This window comes from Pelophylax lessonae, assembly GCF_965119305.1.
Source record: "Pelophylax lessonae genome assembly, chromosome: 12".
NCBI classification, from domain to species: Eukaryota; Metazoa; Chordata; class Amphibia; order Anura; family Ranidae; genus Pelophylax; species Pelophylax lessonae.
Genome location: NC_138779.1, coordinates 201,715,114 through 201,726,904, shown reverse-complemented (window position 1 = coordinate 201,726,904; position 11,791 = coordinate 201,715,114). Strand labels below are relative to the sequence as shown.

General features: G+C 42.4%; 1 protein-coding gene across 1 annotated transcript in view; it reads right to left on the bottom strand.

Annotated features, from left to right (window-relative positions):
* Window positions 1-425: 425 nt before the first annotated feature.
* Window positions 426-11,791, bottom strand: part of HAS1 (hyaluronan synthase 1) — a 14,529-nt gene continuing 3,163 nt past the window's right edge. Inside the window, exons 2-5 of the mRNA XM_082274258.1 lie at window positions 11,382-11,791; window positions 6,883-7,108; window positions 3,731-3,863; window positions 426-1,326 (exon numbers count right to left, since the gene is read on the bottom strand). The exon at window positions 11,382-11,791 is cut by the window's right edge and continues 532 nt beyond it. Coding sequence (XP_082130384.1) covers window positions 654-1,326; window positions 3,731-3,863; window positions 6,883-7,108; window positions 11,382-11,791 — 1,442 coding nt within the window. The 3' untranslated portion in view covers window positions 426-653. The remainder of the gene's footprint in view (window positions 1,327-3,730; window positions 3,864-6,882; window positions 7,109-11,381) is intronic.

Here is an 11,791-nt window from a genome sequence, read left to right as displayed (position 1 = left end):
TGTCATTAGCCTGGCACTGCTGTACCAATAAATATCGCCTTATCGATAATTTGCATTTTTATTCTCATGGGTGATTGTGTAGGCGGTGGCCCCAGTGCACTGCATTGCCCGGGGCCTATAATGATTTTAAGATGGCACTGCTGTACCCTACATATATTCAAGTCATACAGTTGTATCTGCAGTCTCTAGAGATTTAGACCACACAATCTGTAATCACTTTAGTCTCTATGGTTCGTTGAGTTGGTGTTTGGTAAAGTTGGGTTCCAAAAAAGAGTAAGATGTTTAGACCATATTTGCCACATGTAAAATGTTTTTTTTTTAGTGACTACAGTTGCAGTCTTTTTTTTTTTCCAGTATATCAAAAACACTTTAAATGTTGTTTTAAAATATACGAGAACTAAGGAAATATTTCGAGAATAGGCAACATTCATAAACGCAAAATCAAGCTGTGCTTGAAAAAGGTCTTCAGCCTAAAGTTCGCTTTCCTTATAGAACTTTCTTTTACTTCTTCTTGTAAACAGCCTGCGAGAGGACAAGGAGACTTCAGCACACTGTGGCACCGGCCTCCATGGCATACAGCACCTCCGCTAATACTTCTGGTAGTATGTCCTTTATACATTCTTGGATCGAATCTTTGTGGTCTGCATGCCTTTTCAGTTCGTAATGTCATAATAATCCTGCCTCTTTCTGCAAAGGCGCTTGATCCAAATCCAGTAGAGTCCTATCATCAGTAGCCAGTAGCCAACATAGGCAGCCGAGCCGTAGATCAAATAGTCTTTCTCTGCATCAATGAGACGGCAATCGGTGCACAACGACATCATGATGACGGTGTAGAGCAAACCAACAAAAAGGATCGCCCACCAGATGGACAGAGGCAGAAGGGGGATATAGTTACCTACCATCTTCTTTCTTCCCGAAGTGCCCCAGCTGCTCTTGTTCATGGTAATAATGGCAAAGTACTTTGTAGGAAGCAGTCCAGCCATGTAGAGTACGGCATAGAGGGACATGAATATCATGACCATGTTGCCTCGTAGGAAGCAAGCATACAAGGCTTTGACAAAGGCGATCAGTTGAATAGTGAGAAGAACCCAGAGGATGTCCCAGAGATGGCAACTGTAGAACAACTTAATGACTGTGATCGTGACAAAAAATGGAAAGACACCAGCGATGATTGACTCGTAGGTCATCCAGAGGTGATGTTTGTGCCACCACAGAGCGTTGTATAGCCACTCACGGAAATAGGATTTGGTCCAGCGCGTCTGCTGGTTCAGCCAACGCAAGAACTGGGCAGGTGTCTCAGAATAACATTTTGAACGTGCCGTGTATCTAAAAAAAATAATGTTTAAAATTAGTCATTTGAAATATTTACTTTGACCCTTTTCATGTCTAATTTATAGTATAGTAACCTTTTACCTATAGTAATAGTATATATAGTAACCTTTGTGCTTCATAAATGATACAGGTTCATTTTTGATATGGTAAGGTTCCTGCTTTAAGCTAAATTGAAAAATCCTCACAACAAAATGGCTAACAGTCAAAATGAAAGGAGGTTTCCTAACTGCCGCTTGTGTTAAAGAAAAATAAAAGCAGCCTTAGCTCAATCCGTCAAAGCCACGAAACGCGTTGGAATCGTGACTTTGATGGATTGAGCTGAGGCTGCTTTTGTTTGTCTACAACATGGCCTGGTGAGGGGTGTGGCAGTCGGGAAAACCTCTTTTCATTTTGATTGTATGTCTTGGGTCTGGGCGAACCCATCCCCAGCCTGCACCCTCACAAACCAGCGGCATCCTTCTCCATAAGCCTGAGCAGGGACCTCTAAGTTTTACCCATGGGTAACAAAACAGCTAAGTCAGATTTTACCAAACATCTTTTAGTAACTGAAATCAGGACACTGTAGACATAAGGGGAGAGGGCACGGGACTGACTTTATACTGTCTTGCTCCCATTGGCATCCGCAAATGGGGGGCAAGGGGAGGTAAGTGCCCCCCCCCCCCAGGAAATTTCCTGGCCTGTTCTAAGAGGGGACTCTATGGGGACTCTGCTCTAAAGGGGGATCTATGGGGGACCTTGGCCTGGGCTGCTCTAAAGGGGGGGTCTATGGGGATCCTGGCCTTCTCTAAAGGGGGTCATATTGGCTAAATATATATATATAGTCTTTGCAGGGAGAGCTTGGAGTACCTGGTGGTGCAGGAAAACCTGGTAGCACGGGGAATATAGGTGAAAAGGTAAGACTAAAGAAGGATCTATAGGGACCCTGGCCTGCTCTAAAGGGGGGATCTATCGAGACCCTGCTCTAAAGGGGATCTATGGGGGACCCTGACCTGGCCTGCTGTAAAGGGGGATGTATGGGGGGGAGAATGGGCGGAGCATAGGTGACCTTAAAATGATGCCCCCCCCCCCCAAAAAAAAAGTTCTGCAAATGCCCATGCCTGCTCCCCTTTCATTGTCTAATTAGCTGGTTAAGGAAGGAAGCAGAAGCCATACTTTATTTCCTACAGTCACTCATCAGAAGGGTGAGCACCCTCACCACGATTTCAGGGGCAAAACATTTTTTAATGGAGGATGCTTGCAACTATTAGAACCCCTTCACACTATATTGCACCTCAGTAACGCATGCACTGCAATAAGCTTTGATGTGTATTGATGTGCATTGATTCACTTCGAATGCACCCTAATGCAAACCGGCCCTTGGAATAAGGTAGCATAGATATAGGGGGCACAAGTTTCTGATTTCTTTGGCTAAAAAAAAAAAATATATATATATATATATATATATATATATATATATATATATTTATATACATGTACATCTCATAAAATTAGAATATCATCAAAAGGTTAATTTCATTTATTTCAGTAATTCAATTCAAAAGGTGAAACTCATATATTTTATATGGATATATATATATGTATGCATATATTATATATATATATATATATATATATATATATATATATATATATACACGTATATATATACGTATATATGTGTATATATATATATACATATATACGTATATATATATATATATATATATATATATATATATATATATATATATATATAAAAAAGTACAGTAAAACTGCAGGAAAGGGCACTGGGGGGCAAACTAATGTGAATTTATTTTATTTTGTAATGTATCAGTGTGTTTGGTGTGTTTTACTATTTGAATTTGAATCCACCCCCCTGCGAGCGTCACGTCGCAGGAGACGGAAGCCGGGGCACACAGAGCATCGGGCGGAAGATCCGGCCGCCGCACACTGCCGGGATACATCGCTGGATCCCGGGGATAAGGTAAGTACCCTCTCTTACAGGATCCAGCGATCTTCCTAGCGGTACCCCGAGTGTGGCTCGGGGGTTACCGCTAATGGCTCGGAAATTTCACCCCGAGCCACACTCGGGAATACCGCTAAGGAGGTTAAAGGGACTTTTCCTAAAAGAGAGAGAAGTGCTAAATAGCGCCAAGTAGCATCATTCAGTGTCCCTGCCTAATTGTGCATAGTTCAGTTGTTGGAGTATCCTACTTCTCCCTTCTCCCATCCAAGTTCTCAAATAAACCCTAAAAACCAAAGAAACTGGACTGGTTCTTGTCTAAGGTGCTCACACTTGAAAACATGTCCGAAGGTACTGTTGTTGCTAGCGGTAACCCAGGGGGACCCCCACTCAGCCGCTCCCTTGGGAGTAGTAGGGCTACATATAAATGGCCTTCCATCTTTGTAGGATACTTACTTAGTGGCGTAGCCAATACTGAGCATTCTGTTGGTCAGATGTCGGTCATCACCAAAAGTGCAGTGGCTTCCCAGGAACTTCTGATTGTACCAGGATTCCAGGAAAGTCTGGAGGAGGTCGTTACGGTAGAGCCCTGAATAGTTAAGAGAATATATTGAGTATGTTAATGAACGCAGATCAGTTATCAGGTGAGTTTCGCTGTGACATGTACTATTTAATGCTAAAGGCAGATGTTCTCGCTTACTTGGCAGTATTACACAGAAGGTACTATTGTCCTGCATTCTGGATAATTGCACCCTGAGGACTATTCTTACATGCGTTTCAAGCACTGCGGTGTACGAATAGAAAACTTTACTTGCCTTCTTGAGTTGCATTATTTATGCACCAGGCAGAGGGTTAAAGCGGTTGTAAACCTCAGACATTAAATATGAACAAAGCATATACTTCTATAATTTTCACTTGTCCCCTTAAGGCCCCTTTCACACTAGTGCGACTTGTCCTGCGATTTTGGACCGCAAAATCGCATGACAAGTCGTTTTCCATTATTTTCAATGAGCCCCATTCATATCAGAGCGTTCTGAAGTAGCACCGACTTCAAAGTAGTTCCTGCACTACTTTGGCACGATTTTAATGCGTTTTGAGGTATATAGCCCTGAGCGATTGCTCAAAGTCGCGGCAGAATTGCGGCAAAGTCGCGTCAAAATCGCATCGCAAAGTTGCGGCAAAATCGCGGTAAAATCATAAGTGTGAAAGGGGCCTTAAAAGCATTTGTGTGTTGATTTACAAGAAAAAAAAAATAGACTGTGCACTTTGCAAAGTTCAGTTGCACTCTGCAAGAGGGCTTAGTAAATGAGGGGGAACCTCTTCAGACTTCCATCATCCAATCATGTGCAAGAAAAAAATGCTGTTTTTTTATTTTTCTTGCATGTGATTGGGTACTGTTTGCAAATTGAAGTTTTACCTTATTTACCAAGCTCTGGTGCAACTGCACTTTGCAAAGTGCAACGTCTATTTGCCTTTAGTAAATCAACCCCTAAGGCTCCATTCACACCTGAGCTTAGCGATTTACTAGCGCTTTTCGGGCATTTTTTTAAAAGCGTTTTTGCAGATTTTTACGAGCATTTTAAAAGCGTTTTAGAAGTAATTTTTTGGGGTTCCGACATGGAAGAAAAATATATTTAAAATATATTTTAAAAAAAAAACATTTTTTATTTTCCCCAAATATATTTGAAATATATTTGAAATGCTACAATTTTGGCCATATTCAATATATTTCAAAATATCTTTTTCCTAAATATATTGGAAATACATTTTTCCTTACATATGGGTTTAGCCAATAGAAAACACTAGGGGGAGGAAATTAGGGGTGGGGAGCTGTTATTTGAGCAGAAAACGCTTGTAAAACATAGTTACTAGTGATCGACCAATATCATTTTTTTTTATTGCCGATACCGATATTTTGGTCAAAACATTTTTTTTTTTCACAGGTACGCTGGTGGAGGGATCAGGGGGTCCCCCAACCCCTCCTCTGCATTTAAAAGCATTCAAAACACCAAGTTTGACTGTTTTGAATGCTCACATTTTTTTTAATTTGCCGCCGAGTACCCGGAAGTGCTGTCATAACATCACTTCCGAGTTTTTTACATGGAGACCCGATCAGAGCTGAATGCGGCTTTGATCAGGTCTTCTCTTCTTCTCAGCGGCCTCGGCGGCCATGCAGGTAGGATGCCCGGGTCTCCCGGTGGGACGGGAGACCCAGACGAGCCACGGAAGGCGGCGGGAGGGGGGGGCGTCCCCTCCTGCTCCTTTTAATGACAGCCGAGCGGCTTCTAAGCCGCATCGGTTGTCATTACAAGACAGCCGACCGTCGGCTATGGACGCCGGTACCGGGGTGATGCCTCTAGCTGCAGGCATCACCCCGGTACAAGCACTTTCCCAAAATATCGGATTTGGCAATATCGGCAAACTCAAGGGCCGATTCCGATATATCGGGGAAAGTGCAGATCGGACCCCGATATATCGGTGTTGCCGATAATCGTCGATCCCTAATAGTTACATAGTTAGTCAGGTTGAAAAAAGACACAAGTCTATCTAGCTCAACCAATAAAAAAGAAAAAAAAAAAGAAAAACACAACCATACAATTTCCTATACACAATCCTATACCCGCAGTTGATCCAGAGGAAGGCAAAAAAACTCCAGCAAAGCATGATCCAATTTGCTACAGCAGGGCAAAAAATTCCTTCCTGATCCCCCGAGAGGCAATCGGATATTCCCTGGATCAACTTTATCTATAAATATCAGTACCCATTTATATTATGTACACCTAGGAAAGAATCCAGACCTTTTTTAAAGCAATCCACTGAGCTGGCCAGAACCACCTCTGGAGGGAGTCTATTCCACATTTTCACAGCTCTTACTGTGAAGAAACCTTTCCATATTAGGAGATGAAATCTCTTTTCCTTCAGACGTATTGAGTGCCCCCTTCTCCTCTGTGATGACCTTAAAGTGAATAACTCAACACAAAGTTCCCTATATGGACCCCTTATGTATTTATACACGTTGATCATATCCCCCCTTATCTCCTCTTCTCAAGAGAGAATAAATTCAGTTTCTCTAATCTTTTCTCGTAGCTGAGCTTCTCCATGCCTCTTATCAGTTTGGTTGCCCTTCTCTGCACTTTCTCCAGTTCCCTGATATCCTTTTTGAGAACTGGTGCCCAAAACTGAACTGCATATTCCAGATGAGGTCTTACTAATGATTTGTACAGGGGCAAAATTATGTCTCTCTCTGGAGCCCATGCCTCTGTTAATACAAAAAAGGACTTTGCTTGCTTTGGAAACCGCAGCTTACATGCTCAAAACATGCTCAGAGCATTGTTAAACCAAGGCTCATACTGACCTAATTCTTTGTGAATGTTAGGAAAGTCCATCCCGCTTGATTCTGACTGTTTCACCAAAACCAGGACACCTGGGTTTTATGGCCAACAAAGTGATTACTGAGTGTTATGAAACTTTTTTTCTGTTGAACGTTTGCATTTCACCTTTCTTTATGGTCAATAACAAGGCCAAGGCCAAGTCTGGACCCCCACTTAATATACTCCTAAATTGCACAATAAGTTCATCTAAATTGACAAATTATTTTGATAACTTACCAAGAGGACCACTGATGCAGGAGACACAGTCAAAATAAGACTGGCAGGCTCTTTCCACATTGAAGGCAATCCAGTACCTCAGGCTGCTCATGAAACTGATATAGGAGTCTGATAGATTCAGAATTCGCACATCCCCACCGACAGCACCATATCGGTCATTGGACTCAAGCACTTTTACAAGCTCAACGGTGGCCAGTGGTTCCAATTTAGTGTCCGAATCACAAACCTATTTTAGAAATATTTGAAAAAACAGTTAATTAAACATTGTTTTATTAGCCTGTGTTGACTATGTGACTATTAATAATAGCAGGAGAGAAAGTAGACATAAAAATTGTGGTTTCCCTTTATATGAGTGTACAAGTGACCTCACTGGAAAATTGCCCCCTTGTATTGGTGGCAGGGGCGTAACTACAGGGGTTGCAATTGCAACCGGGCCCCATGCTCCAGGGGGCCTGTGTGGCTCCCCTCTACACCTGGATAGGAGGAGGGCGGGAGCAGCATGTAGAGAAATCACTGTCCTCCTTTTTCCTTATGTAGCTGCAGGAGGAAAATGGAGGAGATTGGTTCCTCTGTATTCTGCCCCCGCAACTCCTCCTATCCAGCTCACTTGTTTTCTGCTGTCTCTGGGCCCCTGTGTGCTCCCCCGGCCTGACAGCCCCCCCCCCCCCACTGTGCTCCCTCCCCTCTCCTTCCACCTGCTGCAGGGGATGTGTCACAATAGAGAACCAGGAAGGGGTCGGTAAATATGTAATTTACCAGCTCCTTGACTTCGGAAAAAATAAAATAAAACGATAAAAAATAATACAATAAAAATACCAAAAAATAAAAACTACTGACACCAGTGGGTGAACTTCCATGAACGCAAAGGTCACACTTGCAATGGGCCCTGGCATTCGACCACTGTGGGGAGGCCCCAAGATGGCAGGAAGGGGGCCCACTGCAGAACAGATGAAAGGGTCCCGCTGCGGGTCCGTAATAAAGGGCCCCGCAATGAGAGTAAAGGGCCCCAGGATCAGTGGGAAGAACCCCAGGCTTGAAGGGAAGGGTGCTGCCCAGGAGTCCGGGGGGCCCATCATGGTTTCTTGCAGGTTCTAGTTACGCCTCTGATTGGTGGACATTGTACATTTACTCAAAGAACCCCTAGCAACCTCTGGAGAAACCCTTGGGTCCATGGAACCCTGGTTGAGCACGGCTACCCTACTCTGTCCACAATAAAATAAAAATGGCTTTAGATCGTTGGATATGTGTTAAAAACCTCTATTTATTCTATTTCAGTAATTTAGGCAAACAAAAAAAATCACTGGTTTGTTCCTCAAGGGTCAAACCCAGCATATTCATTATAGAATTTGTATAATTTAGTTTACACCGGTATGTCCTCTATGAACTGCCAGTCAAGTTGAGTCTCATAGTCTATGCATGTCTCTTTCAAATGCAAGAGCTCACCCAACTCAAGCAGCAGGCACGTTGATGGTGGTTGCCACCTCGATGATGACAAAAGCGCTGGCCTTGATTCGTTTATTAGTATTCATCAGATTAATGAATGTTGCTGTGAAATGAGCCATTGGGGAGAATTCGGAGATAGGAAAGCAGACTAAGCATTCGGTTTTAACTCTTCATTTCTAGCCAAATGACAGCAGTTACGTCACCCAACTTGTTTGTAACTTGCCCTTCTAGTATAACACCCAGTACAATTTAGCTTTTTTTGTGTCCGAATGCAACAATGTTTGAAGGTTTGAAGACTTGCGTCAACTCTTACATATAGGACCCATAGCGGTGTTTGTCATGTTTGGTATTAGATTCAATTAGAAAGTGTCAAAGTCTGTGACAACACCCTGTTCATGCTGGCAAACTGCCAGGTTTGAATAGGAGCGGACATGTATTCTAATGTACGAGCTTGTCGTTTGGCTGCATTTTTCCACCGCAAAAAAAAAAAGTTAAAGGCCATGTCTACTGCACTTCAGTTATGAGTAATCTTGGCTGTGTCTGTGGTTTTGTTGCCTAGGGCTCTCGAACCTACTAATGCGTATCTTAGGGGTCCTATACTTTAATGCCAACATGAAGTCGTGTTAGGGTGCATGATTAAACAGCAATAGATGGACATAACTTTAATGGAGTAAATGCTGCTCTTGGCTCCCTCCAGTGCTGCTAGAAAGACTACGCTTTGGGTCAGGTGGTCCTTGCTAAAGAGGAGGATTGGCCACTCTGAACTCAGATCCTCCCCTTTACCAAAGATCATCAGACCAAATGCCTAGGTTTTATTTATGTGACCTTAGTGGTTGGCAGGCCTGCCTTGTAGCACTAGGGTTCTCGGTTTGAATCCCAACCAGCACACTACTGGTATGAAGTTTGAATGTTCTCCCTGTACTTGAGTGGGTTTTCACTGGGTACTCAGGTTTCCTCCAACACTCCAAGAAATGAGATAGGATAAATGGTTCCTGTCTAAAAATAGGCCCTTGTGTGTATGCATGCATTTGAAGTAGAGACCTTAGGGTCAGGAGGTCTAAAGCAGCATTTAGAAGTATTTTACTCCTAGTGCTCTTTTTAATTATCTCCAATACTTCTTAAAGCTTTAAGGTAACATTTAAATATAGGTTCACTTTAAATGTCTAGGAAAAACCTTGTTTAGAACACTATTGGTACAACTCAGTAAAAGGTGAAAATTTTTTATGGCAGTCATAAAAGGCTGACAAATATTTGCTGGCCAGAGCCTAGGAAAAATTCAAGTTGGAGGGTTTTGTTCTGCTTTATTAAGACCAACTAGCATTACCACTACAGCTAAAGACACATTAAGATACTCACAGCATTATCTAATCATGAGTTCTTATTAAAAAGTTCAGTAATTATGAGCAACCAATAAGAACCAATCTTTTTTCTGGTCTGACTAATTCAAACCAGATTGGCTATTAGGGGTTACTGAAGGATAAGAACTATATTGAATATGTACAGCAAGGGGTCTCCAAAATTTTCTAAAGAAAGGGCCAGTTTACTGTCCTTCAGACTTAAGGGGGGTGGGTGGACTGTGGGCTTTGGGACTAGAAAAGGTCTCGACATCAGTGGGAATAAACAATGCACCATCCTTGGTGTCAATTAAATGAATAGTCCCCCATCACTGGTGTCACTGGTAGGAACTGTGTCAACGGGCCCCATTGTTGGTGTGATCGGGAGGAATTGTGCCTCATCTTTAGTGTCATTGGGAGGTATTCTGCCCCTTCATTGGTGTTAGTGAGGGGGAAATATTCCCCATTGTTGGTATTTGTGGATGAAAATAGTGCCCAAGGGCTAGATAAAGTCAAGAAAAGGGCTGCATCTGGCCCCAAGAAGCAGTTTGGGGACCATTAATGTACAGTATCATCAGCAGTATTTACCAGGTTACATATAGATTCGATATTGACTTACAAACCTATTGTAAAAATCCCAGTCCCAGCAAACCTGAATATCTTTGTTGTGTCCTTTATATTTATGTAGAGTCCCACATTTTTATATTTTTGGATAGTTTTGGATGTTTTTTGCTTTCTGTGTCTCCACCAAGGTAAGCCACCCTCTCTATTCGTCCAGGTAACCGTCGGTTTGTCACAGGAAATCTTCTAATGGGGAAACCAGTGCTGTGATAATTGTATATGAGTCCTCTCGCTTTGAAAAGATCTGCTCTCATTTTTGGTACAGGAAGTGAAGGGAAACCTCCCCAGTGAGACACAAGAACAACATAAAGTGAGTGTGAAGGCATGGGAGACACTCCACACCAAAACACAAATGCAAGAAGAACCTTGCTGCTGCCTGTAGCAACCATTACGTTTACAGCTGCCTTTAGATAAGATGTTAAAATGGCCTGTCAAGGGGCAACAATGCTATTTTACTTCTACTTCTTTTCATAATCAAGTTCCAAAGTTTTAGCATTTTGCAGTGTTCTAAACACTAGTGTATATATTCAACATGGCAGTATATAGGACCATATTGACGAGGGGAATGTAGTAAACCTTAGCAACCAATAAAAAGTTTACTGCACTATGTACTTCACCGTTTTACTGTCTTATTAACAAAAGCCTGTTTCCTTTTCACCTAGATTAGTGTTTTTTTCAAAGCTAAACTCAAGGCAAAAGTCGTAATACACAATTGAAACACATGGGAGATGCAGGTGACCTGACTTTTCTCTACTGCAATTGACACCACAATTGATCACCTCTCTGTCCCCAATCTTTGATTGGGCAGTGAAGGAGTAGCAGTAGACTGGGGCTGCCCAAAACCTGTGCCGTAGACAAAACGTTGCTTCTACAATAAGGGTGCGTCCCATTCAAGTCTATATTTTTACCACCACAGCGAGGGAGGCCTTGACCATCCAAGGAGGAAGGTAGGGTCCTGAGGGGGGTGTCATAGTTTAACAATTTGTGAGCGTTCATCTTAAAACTCAACGGGACTTTAGTTGAGAAACAGTGATTTCGATTTACCAATTACCGTATGTGTTATATGAAGCTTTCAGTAAACTCTTGGAATCACTTGCTTACCTGAACATAGTCCACACTGTTGCCAAGAGCTTTGAAGGCTGTATACATGACTTCTCTCTTTCCACCCCACTTCTGCATGATGCAGACACATCTGTGTCCCCTGATGACAGCCTCAACTTCTTGTCTAGTAGGGTCCTCCATTTCGATATCAGTATAATCAGGCAATGCTTCCTCTTGTAGATAGTCACCGGAGAGGTGTCTTCTACGATCTTTCATCTCCATTGCTTGAGCAACTTGCCTCTGATTTACCATGTTGTCATAATTCACATCCCCTTGATAGTGCAATTCATTGACTCCTTCATAAATGACATTCTGCCCTGGTTCCTGAGTGTCAATCCACTGGATGTTGGTGTTTATTTGCGTGTCATATGAACTCTCGTTATCGTTAAACTTCTCAGCTTTGTCTTGGT